The sequence below is a fragment of the Chanodichthys erythropterus genome, chromosome 19, assembly GCF_024489055.1.
Source record: "Chanodichthys erythropterus isolate Z2021 chromosome 19, ASM2448905v1, whole genome shotgun sequence".
Classification (NCBI taxonomy): domain Eukaryota; kingdom Metazoa; phylum Chordata; class Actinopteri; order Cypriniformes; family Xenocyprididae; genus Chanodichthys; species Chanodichthys erythropterus.
The window spans coordinates 15,368,701-15,389,217 of NC_090239.1; the positions used below are offsets into that span (position 1 = coordinate 15,368,701).

Here is a 20,517-nt window from a genome sequence, read left to right on the forward strand (position 1 = left end):
TGACACTCATATATTTAACTCATATATTTAGTGCTGTCCTCATATATTTAACTCAGGTGCTGTCCATTTCTTTATGATCATCCTTGAGATGGTTCTACACCTTCATTTGAGTCCAGCTGTGTTTGATTATACAGATTGGACTTAATTAGGAAAGCCACACACCTGTCTATATAAGACCTTACAGCTCACAGTGCATGTCAGAGCAAATGAGAATCATGAGGTCAAAGGAACTGCCTGAAGAGCTCAGAGACAGAATTGTGGCAAGGCACGGATCTGGCCAAGGTTACAAAAAAATTTCTGCTGCACTTAAGGTTCCTAAGAGCACAGTGGCCTCCATAATCCTTAAATGGAAGGCGTTTGGGACGACCAGAACCCTTCCTAGAGCTGGCAGTCCGGCCAAACAGAGCTATCGGGGGAGAAGAGCCTTGGTGAGAGAGGTAAAGAAGAACCCAAAGATCACTGTGGCTGAGCTCCAGAGATGCAGTCGGGAGATGGGAGAAAGTTGTAGAAAGTCAACCATCACTGCAGCCCTCCACCAGTCGGGGCTTTATGGCAGAGTGGCCCGACGGAAGCCTCACCTCAGTGCAAGACACATGAAAAAAAAACACCCGAAGGACTCCAAGATGGTGAGAAATAAGATTCTCTGGTCTGATGAGACCAAGATAGAATTTTTTGGCCTTTATTCTACACGGTATGTGTGGAGAAAACCAGGCACTGCTCATCACCTGTCCAATACAGTCTCAACAGTGAAGCATGGTGGTGGCAGCATCATGTTGTGGGGGTGTTTTTCAGCTGCAGGGACAGGACGACTGGTTGCAATCGAGTGAAAGATGAATGCGGCCAAGTACAGGGATATCCTGGACGAAAACCTTCTCCAGAGTGCTCAGGACCTCAGACTGGGCCGAAGGTTTACCTTCCAACAAGACAATGACCCTAAGCACACAGCTAAAATAATGAAGAAGTAGATTCACAACAACTCTGTGACTGTTCTTGAATGGCCCAACCAGAGCCCTGACTTAAACCCAATTGAGCATCTCTGGAGAGACCTAAAAATGGCTATCTACCAACGTTTACCCTCCAACCTGACAGAACTGGAGAGGATCTGCAAGGAGGAATGGCAGAGGATCCCCAAACCAGGTGTGAAAAACTTGTTGCATCTTTCCCAAAAAGACCCGTAGCTATATTAGATCAAAAGGGTGCTTCTACTAAATACTGAACAAAGGGTCTGAATACTTAGGACCATGTGATATTTCAGTTTTTCTTTTTTAATAAATCTGCAAAAATGTCAACAATTCTGTGTTTTTCTGTCAATATGGGTGCTGTGTGTACATTAATGAGGAAAAAAATGAACTTAAATGATTTTAGTAAATGGCTGCAATATAACAAGAGTGAAAAATTTAAGGGGGTCTGAATACTTTCCGTACCCACTGTAATACGTAATACTGCTATTCTGATCTATGTTTGGATAACTGCTATTAACAAAAACCGAGAAGGAAATGGACACTGACAGCTCACTTGCATTAACTAACTTAAAACACTTTACTGGACTAAAACAATCAATATAAGAATCAGGACATTGATATGGCAAGAACTTTTGACATGATAATAGGAAGAGATAGGGGCTTTAGTACTGCAAAAACGACGGCTGTCTCAAATGGGGGTCGTGTGTAGTTTGACCTCTTGTATCTTGCAGAAACCAGCAGGAATGTGTAGGATTGTCACAGTACTACAATATCTACCCGAGCTGTGGATAAGGAATATTGCTTTTTGTGCTTTTCTCCAAGCATGTGACCCATTGCAGCTTCTGTATTCAGCTTACAGTGTATCTTTTTGATTGTAAGTCTGACTGTGTGATAAACAGACAGAAAGACAGAAAGATTTTGGGTATACATGTACCTGGGAAAGAATTAATGTATTTGGCTACATTCACACAGTCAGTGTTGGGGATTGACAACAGTATTTATCAACAACTTAACTATGAGAGTAGACAGAAGAGTATTGAATAATGTCTTTGGTTCACCTAGTGAACTGTATTTTGCTGCATTTGTCACTATAAACACGACAGACAATTGTATTTTACCATATTTATCACTCTAAACAAGATTAACAACTGTATTTTGTCATATTTATCATTTTAAATAAGACTTACAACTGCTGCTTTATAAACATAGTGTGTGTGTGTGTCTCAATACCTGTCCAAACGTGTGTGTGTGTGTGTACTGTATGCATAAAGAAATGCTAAACAAATGAGGGGGCTTCTCTTGTTGTTTTGTGCAGACCCTGAAAAAAGGTTGTGGATTAGTCCTTTGAGACTTTTCACAGTTGTTTCATCTTATCGGCCTTTGTTTAAAAAAAAAATCTGAACTGTATCAAGAGCTTAGTGCTGAGGTCAGCCCAGAGTATACACTGTATCTTTGGTTGTCCCTGAAGAGCATGAAACCTTCTCTGGCCTGAATAGTGACTTTACTTCATCAAGAGAGGTAAGCTGATACTAAATGCTATGCTAACAATGGCGTGATCTTTTGCTAACTCTCCTGGGTCAAATGGGATTAGAATCTACCTCAGAGCCGGAACAAAAACAAGCATTTAAAGTCTTTGAGTGCCAGTTAGCATGATGCCTGGGTAGGATTGGCATCATTTGTGGGAGCTGAAGTCACACTGCAGTCTCATGTTTTTAAAGTGTGCCCTACACTGCTAGTGTCACCAAAAAATGTAACGAAATAAAATTATCCCTTTCTCAATTTTGTCAATATTATGCACAGTAAGACCAGGCATATAAATGTCAAAACCCACTGGCTCCATTCTGGTATGTAATGCCCACTTTTCACAATCCAGTCATTTTCTGATTGATAAAATTAAGTCCTGCCCTACATTTTTTCCCCCCACTGAAAATCCATCTCATAAAAATCATTTATCATTCATAAAAATGGCACATTATGTAAGTAAAACAGGCTCCGAACAGCATTTTCTGTTGACTTATACTTTGTGTGAGTATACCTGTAGATGACGCCATGTTGGTGCAGGAACATAAGTGCTGATGTGACCTCAGCTGCGTAGAAACGGGAACGAGCTTCATCAAACTTTCGTGAGCGTTGGATCTGAAACATCAGGTCTCCTCCATTCACATACTCCATAACAAAGAACAAACGATCCTACAGAGACAGAGAGAGAATGAAAAAGAAGACAAAAAAGACAGTTCATTTTCATAGAACGGGACTCCACACCCAGTAATAGCGTGATCTAAAATCTTCTATAGTTTCACTGTCTGTCCTGTTGTAGTTTCCTATTGTAGCAGTAGTTTCCACCGAAGGAACTTTCCCCAGGAACTAGGGACCATAGGCGCCGATCCCAGCCCCTGAGCACCCACGGAAATGGTCGAACACCCACGGAAAAATACAAGATATTCTCCATTGATTTTAACCAATAGAAAATCAATTGTAGCTTTCAGACACGATCTTCACCCTTTTTATAGTCTATTTAAGGCCGTTTCTATGGCGATATTTTAATGGCAAACGTCGAGAGTGCATCCAAGTGATGCACGCGAGCACAAATGGCTCTGTTCTCGATCAGATACATGCGCGAGCTCAAAATTAAACTCTCCTTGCACCAGATATCAGCGAGAGCATGACTCGCGACGACACTCGTGAAAAGAATGTGCTTTTGGGTTGAAATTGTCATATTGCCGCACGGATATAATGCAAATAAAACATCAAGTTGACGTTGATTTGAGTTAAATAAGAAGCGAACTAGCGCTGAAATGTGTTGTTTTTGAAATCATGCCTTGTGGCCCTATGGTTGTGCTTGTCGACAGAACCAGCGGCAGATGGTAAACAGTAATTATGTTCCTTAAATAAGTAACACAATCCACCATAAAACGTGCAAGAAGTAAATAAGGAACTGCTTGAAGCAAGCTAGTGGTTTACTGGACGCTAGACACTACTTCCGCATTTGTCCACGGCACTGTTGTCATGTGGTTTCCACATCAGTAAAGGCGGTAACAAAGGTAACTGACGTCATTGACAGGCGACTGCACTGCCCCGTGTCACTGTTTAGAATGGGAATTTTCTCATGATTTACAAGTAGTTGAAAACATTAGAGATATTGTTTGTAATCAGCTGGACAAAATATATAACACTAGCCTAGTGGTTTTTGGATATTTTACTGCAAACATTTTACATATTGTACCTTTAAGTTAGTATTCTGACATACGCGTCAATCTATCGCTTGACTCTTTTTTTCCAGGGTAACCACTAACAAAATGCACACAGACATGTCCTAGCTCTTGATATATATATATATATATATATTATATATATATATATATATATATATATATATATATATATATATATATATATATATATATATATATATATATATATATATATATATATATATTAATGAACTTTATAAGGGGAAAAAAAACGATATGAGGGCAGATTCGAACCACTGATAATTAGAGCACGGCTGGACCTATGATTCTATTATCAAAAATTCTACCACTAGACTATTAAGGAACGCGAAAACTGAGCGTGAATTTATCTACAATATAATAAATGTAATTGGGGTGGGGGGTGATGTGGGGCACTGGGCATAAAATCGGCGCCTATGATAGGGACTATGGGGTGGTACTCTGTGTGTTTCAACAGAAGGAACAAGGGTATAAATGAAGTTCTGGGTAAAAATTTCCCCCTCAGAAAGTCCCTGCTCACGGGGTAGTACCGGAGCTTTCGGTCTGAAAGAACAATTTATACCTGGGATGGCTTGAGGATGAGTAAATCATGGGATGTTTTTCATTTTTGGGTGAACTATCCCTATAATCTTCACGGTACTTTAGACCACGATGGAAACGCAGACAGCAACTGGGGGAAAAAAAAATTCCTGGGACAAATTGTTCCGGGTAATTTTGGTGGACAAGCGGCTATAGTTATACACCTGTCCAGATAAGCACTGCACATGCCAAAGACAACAAAGCAAATTTGCTTATTTGATTACCTGACAACACAATAAACTAAATAATTACAGCTCAGGCACTTGGATGATAAAATGAAGCACGCATTCTGACTCACAGTTGATCTGTATATCCACATAGTTTATGATCAGGAAGCTGAGATACATCATTTATATTGCCCTTACAATAAAACAACACAATTCCCCAATTCAGAGAAATGCACTTCCAGTAAAGCTACATAAAATCCTACAGAGTTTAAAGTTTACCCAGCAATCAACTGTACATGGGGACATTTCATAGACTTTATTGTTTAAAATATATTATATATTAAATATGATATATAATTACCAAATTTGAAATTATTCAACACCCCTGACCATAAACACATTATGCTGTTGTAAACGAAATTTTATGAAAACACTTTAACTAAGCTATCAGTAAACTATCATAGAATGTTTATTAAAGGATTGGTCCACTTTTAAATAAACTTTTCCCGATAATTTACTCTCCCCCATGTCATCCAAGATGTCCATGTCTTTCTTTCTTCAGTCAAAAAGAAATTAAAGTTTTTGATGAAAACATTCCAGGATTTTTTCCATATAGTAGACTTCAATGGGCACCAAACAGTTGAAGGTCAAAATTAGTTTCACTGCAGCTTCAAATTGTTCTACACGATCCCAGATGAGAAATAAGGGTCTTATCTAGTGAAACGAAACCATCGCTCATTTTCTGAAAAAAATTGAAAATTATATAAGTTTTAACCATAGATGCTCATCTTGAACTAGCTCTCATCTTCTTCTCTGTTTGAATTCCAACAGTGTAGACACTGCTAAGCATATTACTGCCCTCCGCAGGTCAAAGTTTTGAACTAATTTTTATATGCAATATGCTAGTTCAATAGTATATATCAAATAGTTCAAACTTTGACCTGCAGAGGGCAGTAATACACTTAGCAGTGTCTACAATGCTGGAATTCAAATGGAGAAGAAGATGAGAGCTAGTTCAAGATGAGCATTTATGGTTAAACTTATATAATTTAAAAAAAAATTCAGAAAATGAGTGATGGTTTCTCTAGATAAGACCCTTATTTCTCATCTGGGATCGTGTAGAACAATTTGAAGCTGCAATGAAACTAATTTTGACCTTCAACTGTTTGGTGCCCATTGAAGTCTACTATATGGGAAAAAAATCCTGGAATGTTTTCATCAAAAACTTTAATTTCTTTTCAACTGAAGAAAGAAAGACATGAACATCTTGGATGACATGGGGGTGGGTAAATCATCAGGAAAAGTTTATTTAAAAGTGGATTAATCCTTTAACACACATTTGCCTAATTCTGAGAATGTTGAATTACGCTGTTTAAAAGTGACTCCAAACATCCATGTACAAAATTATTCATCTCCCAAAAGTCAAATTTAATAGAAAATCCTTTACTTTTTATAACCTCCAATAAATGTTGCCTCTAAGTGCTTTAAAGCTTCTATCACCTCCCTATTGGAGTCTTAGACCATACCTCATGCGCAAAAGTTTTCAGATCACTGATAATCTTTGGTTTTCATGTTGCCACTGCTCTCTTTGAATCCCATCAAAGATTTTCAATGAGATTTAAATCTGGAGACTAATCATACCACTCAAGAACACTGTAGGACCAAGCCCTAAACCAGGTTTGGGTAGATTTGGATTATGCTTGGGATCATTGAAAAAGTCCACTGATCATCAAGCTTCAGTCTATGCACAGAAAGCACCATATTCTCTGCCAAAATGGCCTAACACTTCAAAGAATCCATTATGTCCTTCATACAGTCAAGATTTCCACTTCCTACAGCAGCAAAACACCCCATAACAAGACTGGTCCAGCTCATTGTTTGACCGTGGTAATGGTGTTCTTGTGGGCATAAGCCCTGCTTTTTTGCACCAATCATATCGCTAATTCATGGGTCCAAAAAGTTTCACACACCCACTCAGCGCTCACACATGAGGAAGCTTGTGTGTGTCTAAGCATAGGTCAATAGATTATAAGGAAACAAAACATTACAATACAATACACACACACAATTACTGTGTGTCTTTGTTTAAGGTGAAATACTTTATATCAAATGATATATCATCTCATTCTTTGCTAAATTACCTCCAGGGCCAGGTTTACTAAACAGAGCAAATTAGTGTGAAACCACAATCCCATAAAAGTGCCAATGGGAGCAAATGAAAGAACACTGATGCAGCAGCTCATTTTCATTTTGACCAATGCAAATTAGAGTATGGTCAGAAACTAACAGAGCCACTGATAATCAGGTGAGAGTAATTTACTAACACAGGGGAAGCAAATTAACAATAATGTGGCTTGGCAAACGATATGTTTGTCTTCTTCTGGCATTTCAAAGAAAAGAATGAGTAAGAAAATTCTCTCCCTTCTATCATGTGCTCTGTGTTCTCTGCAGTTTTTCCTCCAGTACATATCGCTGTCATGTCATATGCAAAATGGTATTATGCTTTTTTGGGCAGTAAATAATGGAGCAAATACCAGTAAATTCATCTCGTAAACTACCTTGGTAAATCACGTTGCATCCCCCCATAAATTTTGCGCCTGAAAGGGAAACTCCTACAAATGCATATGCAATAAGGTAAAAAAAAATAATTGTGTCCACGCCTTTTCATTGCTATTTTTTCACTGTGTGATTTAGAAAATCCAGATTTTTAACACCTTTGCGCTGGAGGAAGCTGTTAGTAAATCTGGCCCTTAATCTCTTATCTGACTATGGAGTTACTATATTTTTTTGGAGTCACTACATTTCACTATATTTTATTTATTTATTATGCTTGTCAGTGCAAAAGTCAATGATGTGATGCTAGGCTGTTGTGAGTGGTGTTCATATGAGATTGCTAATATGTTTAGAGAGGGTTCTGAGGTTGTAGAGAGTTTCAGTGGCATGAAAAAGTATGCAAACCCCTTGCAGAATCTGTGAAAATGAGAATTATTTTAATAAAATAAGAGGGATAATAAAAAATGCATGTTATTTTTTGTTTAGTACTGTCCTGAGTAAGATATTTTACATAAAAGATGTTTGCATTTAGTTCACAAGACAAAACAATAGCTGAATTTATTAAAATAACCCCATTCATAAGTATGTGAACCATTGATTCTCAATACTGTGTGTGGTTACCTGATGATCCACGACTGCTTTTATGTTTTGTGATGTTTGTTCATGAGTCCATTGTTTGTCCTGAGCAGTTAAACTGAGCTCTGTTCTTCAGAAAAATCTTCCAGCTCCTGCAGATTCATCAGTTTTCAAGCATTTTTGCATATTTGAACCCTTTCCAGCAGTGACTGTAGGATTTTGAGATCTGTGTTTTCATACTGAGGACAACATGAGGGACTCAAACACAACTATTAAAAAAGGTTCAAACATTCACTGATGCTCCAGAAGGAAACACGATGCATTAAGAGTCGGGGTGTGAAAACTTTTGAACAGGATGAAGATGTCACAATTTTTCTTATTTTGTTTAAATATCATTGTTTTTCCATTTAGTACTGCCCTTCGGAACCAACAGAAGATAGTTGCATGTTTCCCGGCAGAAAAATTAAGTACAATTTACCTTGATATTTGAATTCAAAAGTTTTCACCCCTCGGCTCTTAATGCATCGTGTTTCCTTCTGGAGCATCAGTGAATGTTTGAACCTTTTTTAATAGTTGTGTTTGAGTCCCTCAATTGTCCTCAGTGTGAAAAGATGAATCTCAAAATCCTACAGTCACTGCTGGAAAAGGTTCAAATATGCAAAAATGCTTGAAAACTGATGAATCTGCAGGACCTGGAGGATTATTCAGAAGAACAGAGCTCAGTTTAACAAATAAGAGACTCATGAACAAACATCACAAAACATAAAAGCAGTCGTGGATCATCAGGTAACCACACACAGTATTAAGAATCAATGGTTCACATACTTATGAATGGGGTTATTTTAATAAATTCAGCTATTGTTTTGTCTTGTGAACTAAATGCAAACATCTTTTATGTAAAATATCTTACTCAGGACAGTACTAAACAAAAAATAACATGCATTTTTTATTATCCCTCTTATTTTATTAAAATAATTCTCATTTTCACAGATTCTGCAAGGGGTTCACATACTTTTTCATGCCACTGTATTTGTTTCTTATTGGCTCAAGTTAAATTTCCCACCTTCAAATGTCTATAAGTTCCCTCATTCTTTGTTGGTTAATGGGATTTTATGTCCCTTTTATTGTTTTTTTAAGTCTTATAAATGTAAAAGTATATACATGATTTGAGGTATATAATTCATATCTGTAGCACAAACAGTGCGGGACAAACATTAGGTTTATTCAATTTTGAAGATATCCCAAAGTTTTAAAGTACTTGTCATGAAAGGACCTTGTTATTTTGTGCCAATATTAAAGTACTTCTTAAAGGATTAGTTCACTTTAGAAATTTATATTTTCTGATAATTTACTCACCCCCATGTCTTTCTTTCTTCAGTCAGAAAGAAATTAAGGTTTTTGAGGAAAACATTCCAGGATTTTTCTCCATACAGTGGACTTCAATGGCTACCAACAGGTTGAAGGTCCAAATTGCAGTTTCAATGCAGCTTTAGAGGGCTCTACACGATCCCAGCCGAGGAATAAGGGTCTTATCTAGTATAACGATTGGTAATTTTCTAAAAAAGATGAAAAATTATATATTTTTTAACCACAAATGCTCGTCTTGCACTAGCTCTGCGATGGGCCATGCATTACGTAATCATGTTAGAAAGGTCATGCGTGATGTAAGCAAAATCGTTTCGCTAGATAGGACCCTTATTCCTCGGCTTGGATCACGTAGAGCCCTCTGAAGCTGCATTTAAAATGCATTTTGGACCAATTTGAGATCCACTATATGGAGAAAAATCCTGGAATGTTTTCCTCAAAACCTTAATTTCTGTTCGACTGAAAAAAGAAAGACATAAACATCTTGGATGACATGGGGGTGAGTAAATTATCAGGAAATTTTAATTCTGAAGTGAACTAATCCTTTAAGGATTATGCAGGGAGGTTAATGACAAGAATAGTATACTAAATCAATCAGGATATAGGTATATTAAATTAATCTTAATGGTGAAGTGGTGGTTGGTATTTAATGCAGAATACATAATGAAGTGCCGCCAGAAATATCACACTGACATGCTCTGCATTCCCTGACTGACACAAATTGTTTTAGGCCATGACTTTTGATGAACAAAGTTCTCTTATTTAAATGTACAAAAACCCACTTCTGTGAATTATGTGCTTCATTCAGAGAGGAGGAATTTAAACAGGATGCTTAAATAGTTTGTGTAAATGTGCCAAGAAATCTGAAGGAGGCCCACCCAATCCAATATGAACAAACATTTCCTGCCCCTAATTAGAAATGAACAAATAGTTTCTTCCGTTTGGGTTGGACCACAAGACAGCAGTTCTGATTGGAAGATAGCAGAGACAGCACAGCCCCGTTTGGGTTAGTCAAAACTGGCTATGTTTTGTTAGCTTAAAAGGGAACGAGACAAGATGACTTTTCAATATTGAGTCATGAATGCAGAAAAGAACAGTGTATCGTTACATCTGAAATTATAGTGTGTGTGTGTTATGCAGGGCAGTTCTCTGTCATGCTGCTACAGACGGGTGGTGTAAGGAAACGTCTGTTTAGTCTCATCCATGCTTATATAACGTGTTATGAAAGACATTTTCAATGGCTTATTTTCTAAAGACTGCAGGTGCGGGACGCTTCTGACAAACCAGTGCTGAAAACACCAAACAGAAATACAGTACACAAACATGTTAAGACCTGTAATCTGCATCATCGAAAGCCTATAGAAGCCTATAGACACATACACAACTCAACAACCTCACCAAATCTGTGTCGGATAACAGCTGTACTGTATGCAGTGCTACTGACTGTGGCAATGGTCTGCAGTTGGATACGCAGTGATTCTATAATGATAATCTTTATTACACTACAATAATGTTAAAATGCATAAAAGAATCCTGAAAAAATAATGAGCATATTAGAATGATTTCTGAAGGATTATGTGACACTGAAGACTGAAGAAATTATGCTGAAAATTCAGCTTTTTCATCACAGGAATAAATTAATTTTTAAATTATATATTAATATAGAAAACAGTTATTTTAATTTGTAATAATATTTTTTAGTTTTTTTTCAAAAAACGGTCACAATTTATATTAGGTGTCCTTAACTATTATGCACTTACATCAAAAAATAATTAAAATGTACTTATCGTATTCATGTTGTATTACAAAATACTTGTGCTGCTATTGAGGTGGGATATGGGTAAGGTTAGAGACAGGTTTGGTGGTATGGGTAGGCTTAAAGGTGTTAAAGAGGATGTTATGTTTTATACATTTTTGCAATATTACTTGAAACTGTCTTTACTGACTGATAAAAGACTATTTATTAAGTGCACTGAAAGTAATAATATTAACATCATCTGTGCACGAGGTAGGGCCTTAAAAACATCAGCCAATTGACTGGCCCTCTGGATTGTCAATCACTGCCGTGACGTTCCTTGTGAGAGACGAGCTCGGCTGTGCACTCCAGTAACTTTCCACACTCCACAGGCGCCGCATGCAGTGTTTTTGTCCAGAGACAGGAATAACAAGTGCAGATTATGAGTTACCTGCGGTGAGTCCAACATAATGAATCCAAAAAACACGACACAGCGAATGCTGGTGGTAAACACTTGTATTCCAATACTCGTGCACGAGTTTTGGGAGGCGTTCCTTTGAAATGAGCTGTGAAGGAGGGGGTTGTTTTTACGCATGCGCTCATTTCAAAAACTCAGTAACAGTCTTTGGATTCTCAGTCAACGAAAAAATCCTCTCTATCACCTTTAAGGGTGGATTAAGGGGTAGGGGAGGGCTCAAAATTATAATTATAGAAATTAATTACAGCTGTAATTACATGCAGGTATTTTAAAAATATGAGTACAATGTAAAATTATGTATGTACACAGTAAGTACATTGTATCATATTATTAATTTAAATGTTAGTACATAGTAGTTAAAGAGACCTAATATTAAGTAGGACCCCAAAAAAATTTGAATGGTATTGTCTGCATAGAAATTGTTTGAATTGTACAAAAGAAGCACATTTCATGACCCCTACACTCTAAAAAATGCTGGGTTAAAAACAACCCAAGTTGGGTTGAAAATGGACAAACCCAGCGATTGGGTTGTTTTAACCCAACTGTTGGGTTAAATGTTTGCCCAACCTGCTGGGTAGTTTTATTTAACTCAACTATTGTTTGAAAATGACTATATGGCTGACTTAAAATTAAATTAAATTAAAATGTTCATTTATTAAAAATATTAATAAATGTTAATTTTCAAGATATTTTGGGTTAATTTTAAGTAAGCAATACTGTAATTTTTAAACCATAGTTGAGTTAAGTAAAACTACCCAGCAGGTTGGGCAAACATACCTTAAAACAACCCATTCGCTGGGTTTGTCCATTTTCAACTCAACTTGGGTTGTTTTTAACCCAGCATTTTTTAGAGTGTAGTAAGCCATTAGTGAGTGACAGTCATTTATGACTGTTATGGAAACCCATTTCCACCCAGAAAAAAGTAAATTGGTCACAATGGTTAGACTTTATATCTAACAAAATTAACTTTATACCCTGTAATTGCAACTTCATATCTTGCAATTGGCTTTATTTCATGTAATTCCAACTTTTTTGCACTTGCAACTTAATATCTGTGACTATGTATCTCATTTTAAATTTTCTCTCACAGTGTTGGGTAAGTTACTCTAAGAAAGTAATTAATTACTAGCTTCTTCAACAGTGTAATTAGATTACTGTACTAATCACTCTCTCTAAAAAGTACTGCATTATTACTTACTAATATCTACCTTGACCAGTTGAACAATACAAGGATAGACATGACACTACTCTATCAATTCTTTCAAATAAATAATACACTCTAAAAAATGCTGGGTTAAAAACAACCCAAGTTGGGTTGAAAATGGACAAACCCAGCGATTGGGTTGTTTTAACCCAACAGTTGGGTTAAATGTTTGCCCAACCTGCTGGGTAGTTTTATTTAAACCAACTATTTAAAAATTGCTATATGGCTAGCTTAAAATGAACCCAAAATAGTTGGGAAATTAAAAACCAGATGCAATTAGAGACAACAATAATAGACAAAAGGTGAATGTTTATTAATAAGATTTAATATTTTATTAATATAAATGTAATAGTTTAATAGTTTATTAATATAAATTTAATAATATTAATAATAATAATTTAATAAATGTTTATTGTTTAATTATTATTCATTGAACATTAATAAATGTTAATTTCCAACATACTTTGGGTTAATTTTAATTAAGCAATACAGTAATTTTTAAACAATAGTTGAGTTAAATAAAACTACCCAGCAGGTTGGGCAAACATTTAACCCTACCGCTGGGTTAAAACAACCCAATTGCTGGGTTTGTCCATTTTCAACCCAACTTGGGTTGTTTTTAACCCAGCATCATCCTGATAATTTACTCACCCACATGTTGTTTATGTCTTTCTTTCTTCAGTTGAATAGAAATTAAGGTTTTTGAAGAAAACATTCCAGGATTTTTTTTTCCATATAGTGGACTTCACCAGGGTACAATGGGTTGAAGGTCCAAATTGCAGTTTCATCGCAGCTTCAGAGGGCTCTACACGATCCCAGCCGAGGAATAAGGGTCTTGTCTAGCGAAACGATTAGTCATTTTATAAAAAAAAAAATACAAATTTATATACTTTTTAACCACAAATGCTCGTCTTGCACCAGCTCTGCGATGAGCAACGCATTACGCAATCACGTTGGAAAGGTCACGCGAAAGTACCGAACCAGTAAAATGAGATGGGGTTTTTCGCCCTTTTGCGGTACTTCCGCCTACGTCACGCATGACCTTTCCAATGTGATTGCGTTATGTGTGGCGGATCACAGAGCAGTGCAAGATGAGCATTTGTGGTTAAAAAGTATATACATTTTTATTTTTTTTGTTTCGCTAGACAAGACCCTTAGTCCTCGGCTGGGATCATGTAAAACCCTCTGAAGCTGCACTGAAACTGCCATTTAACCCCGGTTAAGTCCACTGTATAGAGAAAAATCCTGGAATGTTTTCCTCAAAAATCTTAATTTCCTTTTGACTGAAGAAAGAAAGCCATAAACATCTTGGATGACATGGGGGTCAGTCAATTTTAATTCTGAAGGGAAAAGTAATTAAATGACATTAATAAATTACTTAGTAATGCATTACACCAAGCATGGCTCACAAATACCATATTAAAATTTGCATGACTATTACACAATAAATACTGCACTCTAAAGTTGTAACAAGCTTCAATTAAAAAAAAAAATCAATGAAAAAAATAATAATATTCTCTCTGTCCATTCAGAAAAAAGGTTGCTGGCTCATTGGTGTTTCTCAGGGGCTATGGAGATCTAGACCTTTAAAACAAGGGTTGGTCCTGCTGCTTTCTATATCTAAATTAAGAAGTTTTATAAGGATTTAAATTAGATGCACTGACAGTTTGTAGAAATGTTCAGAGCCAGCAGTCTAACAGATAGTTGTAAAAATAGGCAAAAACTGAGAGCAATGCAGACAAAGAGACGGACTAAGAAAAAGCAAAAGATGGAAGGAAAGATGTTGTCATGCTCAGGAGAAATTTGAGCTCAGGTTTGGCTGCACCACAACATTGTTCAAAGTTTTGAAAGCGAATTCAACTCATCAATCTACTCTGGAAAAAGAGGGAGAGAGAAAGAGAGAAGCAAGCATGTTCTGAAGCTTCTAAATCATCAGGCACAGTTTCACTGAACTCACTTGAGTCTAGATTGCTTCACAGTAGTGGAGGAAAGCACATGAGGGCTTCTGGGTTGTGCCAGTGTTAGAGATAGTGAGCAGTGAGCTGTGATAATGACCTCATCTGTATCTGTCCTCAGATGGCAATGAAGAACACACTCATGTCACACTAACACACTGTCCATAACCATGACAAGTCAAGACAGAACCAGTTTCACCATCCAGTCTAATTCTTCTTACTCACTTGTCATTAAAAGTTATAGCTGTAAACTATCTCTAGGTGTTGGGAAGCTTGCAAAATGATTCATCAAAATGAACCTAAGAATACTCAGTCACATCATCACACACATAGCGTTAGGTTTTAGCTATATCATGTCATATCCTGACCTTAGGCAATATAATTTATTATATGTAAATTTATAGGTTAGTAAACTGTGATAGAATTTTTGGGTGAACTATTCATTTACAGTAAGTTTATAATATAATATAATATAATATAATATAATATAATATAATATAATATAATATAATATAATATAATATAATATAATATAATATAATATAATATAATAATCAGTAGGGTAGAATTCTTATTTTATTTTTTATATTTATTTAGAAATTAGCTTAAGTTTTTAATAATATAATATAATAATTTATATTTATTAATAATATGTTTGCTATAATCCTTTTTTATTTTTTATTTGTATTGTTGAAACTTATGTTAAGTTTTAATAATATAATAAAATACTATAATAGTAATCATTCATATTTATTAATAATCAGTAAGCTAGAATCCTTTATTTTATTTTTTATTTGTTTTGTTGGAACGTATATATTATATATATTAACTTATATATATAACTTCTTAACTTATATATTAATATAATATAATATAATATAAATAGTCATTGTTCATATTTATTAATAATCAGTAGGATAGAATCCTTTATTTAATTGTTTATTTTTATTGTTAAAACATATAAGTTTTAATAATATAATATAATAGTCATTATTCATATTTATAATAATCAGTAGGATAGAATCCTTTATTTTTTATTTTTATTGTTGAAACTTATGTTAAGTTTTTAATAATATAATATAATATAATAATAGTCATTATTCATATTTATAATAATCAGTAGGATAGAATCATTTATTTTTTATTTTTATTGTTGAAACTTATGTTAAGTTTTTAATAATATAATATAATATAATATAATAATAGTCATTATTCATATTTATAATAATCAATAGGATAGAATCCTTTATTTTATTTTTATTGTTGAAACTTATGATAAGTTTTAATAATATAATATTATATAATGGTCATTATTAATATTTATAATAATAAGTAGTATAGAATTCTTTATTTTATTTTTTATTTTTATTGTTAAAACTTTTGTTAAGTTTTAATAATATAATATAAAATATAATGATATAATATAATATTCATTATTCATATTTATAATAATCAGTAGGATAGAATCCTTTATTTTTTATTTTTATTGTTGAAACTTATGTTTTAATAATATAATACAATATAATATATAATATAACAACTTGTAATATAATATAATATAATATAATATAATATAATATAATATAATATAATATAATATAATATAATATAATATAATATCATAGAGAACTCTCCATCATGAGCTAACTCTCTGCCCCTCCTTTCAGTCTTTCTCTTTTTCCCAGGCAATCATTCAGACTTTACATGTTCCATAATCTTCTTCACGGTCTTTCTAGGGCCCCTTCTTTTGGCTATTTTCTATCTGCAGGAGCATGTCTGCCCATGGTCCCAACAGGCCTCATCAGAAACAGTTGTGTAATGTTATTTACATTTCTGCAGCGTAATTACAGTCGATAAGAATATGGCTGTGATCCCAAAGCTGATTAAAACCAGAGGCAGCAGTTCAAAAAGAGTACACGACTCCTCGCTCCCCCCAAATCATCTCTTCCTTCTTCTTTCGGCCCCTTTCCCGCACCACTACCGCCTCCAACCCTTCTTTCTTTGCGTCTCTTGCTTTGTTGCCCTCCGTCAGTGTGTGTCCTGTGTTCTCATGTGGGCGAATGAGAGGGGAGATACTGTGGGCGGTAGTCGAAGAGTGAAAAAGAGAAATGAGGACACTAGATATCACTGTGAGTGTAACTGGGGCATGGGAGGGGAAGCTGAACAAGAGACGGAAAGAAGTGAAAGTGCAAAATAGAGAAGGACAGGGTAAAGAGACAGATGATGAGAGTGATAAAAGCACTTGTAAAAAGGATGTTAGAGTCTTTAATGAGCACAGTTCATTGATAGAACTAGTAGCACTTCATTTAGTCTTCCCTATCTGCAAATACAATCGTGTGCAGAAGTTTGGGCACCCCTGGTGATTAAACAAAACTAAAAGTAGTTAACAGCATTTGAAGTGAACTTACTGGATGGCTATTTTAAACTTGCATGCTGTTTTTTTGTTTTGTTTTGTTTTTTAAACTTAGAAAATAAAACTTGCATTTTATGCTAAACCACTTTTAATTGCTAAACTTGTTAAAAGTTTCATAACCCCATCAGACCTCTCTTTTTTTATAAAGCTTCAAACAAGTCAACAGACTGTCACCTCAAACCACATTGTGATTGATACAGGAGTATCAAAAAGAGCTCACACTGCCACCTCCTGGACAACTTCTGTTATTCTAAATCCTGATCAATCCTGTCTGGCTCTGCCATCTGCTGGACTGTAAGAATAGATTGAGATTTTTCACATGATATTTCCATATAACTTTACAATATGGTTCAATTCGTGATCGTTAGTTAATGCATTAGGTGTCATGAACTTGAAATGTTAAAACTTTATTAAAATACACTACTATTTAAAAGCTTAATTCATCTATCCCTTGCATTATATTGATCAAAAGAATAAAGACATTTACATTATTACAAAAGCTTTCTATTTGAAATAAATGCTGTTCTTTTGAACTTTCTATTCATCGAAAAACCTTGAAAAAAATTATAATGGTTTCCACAAAGATGTCAGCATATTAGAATGATTTCTGATAGGTCATGTGACACCAAAAAAAAAAAAAAAAGAGTAATGGCTGCTGAAAATTCAGTTTTTACTATCAAAGGAATTAAAATAGAAATATTAAAATAAAAAAAAAGTTGATTTAAACTATAAAAACATTTCACAAATTACTGTTTTACTGTATTTTTGATCAAATAAACGCAGCCTTGGTGAGCAGAAGAGACTTCAAAAACATTCCACAATCTTACTGACCTCAAAAGTTTCAACCATAGAGTATTTACAAATTAACATTAACCTAAACTAATCAAAGCAATTATTTATTGTTAGTTCAGACTTTTTGTAGTCTTATTGATATTTTTAAAAAGGAATAGCTTGCCATTGTTATCATTTACTTAGTCTGTTTATTAGTCACATATACATATTGTATGGTTTGGAATGTAGCATACAAATCATATGAAGCTACAATGAATCATTGTATAAAGCTCTATTTTGGAGATTGACTTTATAAATCCATCCACTTTCATTCTACGGACGACAGAAGGGTGGACATTAAGTCTAAAATCTCAATGTTTGTTTCACAGTACAAAGAAATGAATACTGGGTTTAGAACAGCATGAAGGTGACATGAGGAAGACTGAAGTACTAAAGTGTTTAATCTGATCAGAAGAAAGAAATGACTTGAAATGTCTGGATTAGAGAGAATCAGGTTTTGATATATTGACTGTTTTACCTTTGTCTGGAAGCAGCAGAAAAGCTGAGTCAGATAGGGATGTTTTCTAGCCAGGGCCAGAATGCGTTTCTCTGTCAAAGTGCAGTCCACATCATCATCTTGAAGGATGACGTCTTTTTTCAGAACTTTCACAGCGTAAACTTCATCTGTGCCTTTCAGCTCAGCCAGCATCACCTGCAGCACGGAGAGGGCAATTTGAAGAAGCTGATTTGTTTTCATACACTAAAACTGAAAAGTACAAATTCGTGACCCTCACCTTGCCGAAGCTGCCTTTGCCCAGCACTTTGATGAACAAGAAGTCTGTGAGACTCATCCTCTTAGTCTGTACGGTCTTCACCTCTCCATTCTCCCGGCCCTCAGTCGCTGTGCTCTGAATGCCGCTGCAAGAGGAAGAGGAGGAAGACTTGTGCTCCTGGCCAAATGACAGGGCTTTGCGGATACTCTCCAGTTCTGCAAGCTCTGCTACAGATAGACAAATACAACATTAGACTTTCAAAACTGTCATCATTTAATCCCATTCTAAACCTGTAGTTTCTTTCTTCCATAAAACACAAAAGGAAACGTTTCAAAGTGCCACTATTATCCTCCTAATTTTGTTTTGAAGGTCTCCTACACCAGGTTTACATGCATCCAAGGTCAAAAAAACACTTGCATCATCATCTCTTTTCTCAGTGTCTGAAACAGTTCGATCAAGGACTTGTTCTCTCTAAACCTCACCTTTCCGAGAGCTTCCTCTGCTCTGATTGGTCAGATGGCCCAGTCTGTTGTAATTGGTCTACTGCTTACAGCATGTTTCAAAACAAAACCCCTATTACCATATCTGAATTTCAGCCAAAGACTTTAGATTTCAGTTCCAGAGGCTTTTTTTTCAGCATGTGTATACATTCACAGTGATACAAATAGTAACGATGGCGTCGGTTTTACCTTATCAATTCGAACTCGAGTCCTCGTGCTTTGGAAGTGCATGTAAAGTGGATTTGCTTTTGCAGTGCAGAAAAGGGCATCTTCTCGACATGTCAACAACACTAACCAAACTCTTCCAGGCCTCAGCTATATCTACAGTGTTTGAGGGCGGGGCAAAGACATTGTTCGCAGGCAGCCAATGAACACCATATGCTGCCAATATGCAAATTTGTTACAAACCTTCATAGGTTTGTGCTGGAATTACTGACGACTCGTTTCAGGCAGTTCAGAATTGGTTCTTTTTTTTTGGGAGGCTATAACTCCATTTATGGTTCACTTTGATCTTTGAAACTTTGCAGACATTTTACATTAACACTAGAAGTCCCAGGGATTTGTAACCCTCCTTTAGCCAAGTGGATGCTAACTGGCTAGTCTTTTGGCTATCATTAGCATCAATTCATGTGTAAATATGGTCATTACCTGAGCAATCTGCAGGAGGGTTGGGGGTGTGTGTGTGAATGGTTGCTGGTGGCTTGTTTGTATGTGTGGGGGAGGGAGGGCAGCTAAAAGCAGAGAACTTGATTGACCATTGGCCGGTTTCAGAAAGGAGGTTAAGTGAAAACTCTGAGTATGTTAACCCTGAAATGAGGGAGTGCAAGTGATGTTTAAAAAGTTAACTCACTCATTCACACTGCAAAAATGCTTTTCATACTAAGTATTTTTTTACCCTATTTCAAGTTAATTTAAAAAAAAAAAAATCTTAAATCAAGATGGATTTTCTATATGAGAAAATTATATATGATATTTAGTCTTGTTTCCTGGGGGGATCTAAATTAAGTGCATTTTACTTAAGTAAAATGATCAATATCTGCCAGTGTGGTAATAAAAATCTTAATGCAAACGGAAAGTGTTGGAGTGTCTACCCAGGTGAAAAAAAAAGTGCAGTAAAATACACTTTATTTTAGTACACTTTTACACTTCCATAATGTACAGTGCTCTATTTCCGTGCACTTATTTTGTACTTAATATACTAAAAGCTCTTCTTTAGTACTTCTTAAGATAATCTTAAGAACATCTAAGTGTACTCA

At 35.4% G+C, this 20,517-nt stretch overlaps 1 protein-coding gene across 2 annotated transcripts in view; it reads right to left on the bottom strand.

The window, feature by feature from the left end:
* prkcea (protein kinase C, epsilon a) overlaps nucleotides 1-20,517 on the bottom strand; it is a 76,776-nt gene that overhangs the window by 13,096 nt on the left and 43,163 nt on the right. The window contains exons 9-11 of one of the 2 annotated variants that reach the window (XM_067370324.1): nucleotides 18,783-18,985; nucleotides 18,527-18,700; nucleotides 2,998-3,152 (exon numbers count right to left, since the gene is read on the bottom strand). In XM_067370324.1, the coding sequence (XP_067226425.1) occupies nucleotides 2,998-3,152; nucleotides 18,527-18,700; nucleotides 18,783-18,985 (532 nt within the window). Of the gene's footprint in view, nucleotides 1-2,997; nucleotides 3,153-18,526; nucleotides 18,701-18,782; nucleotides 18,989-20,517 lie in introns of both variants that reach the window. The other variant, XM_067370322.1, reaches the window with a different exon arrangement.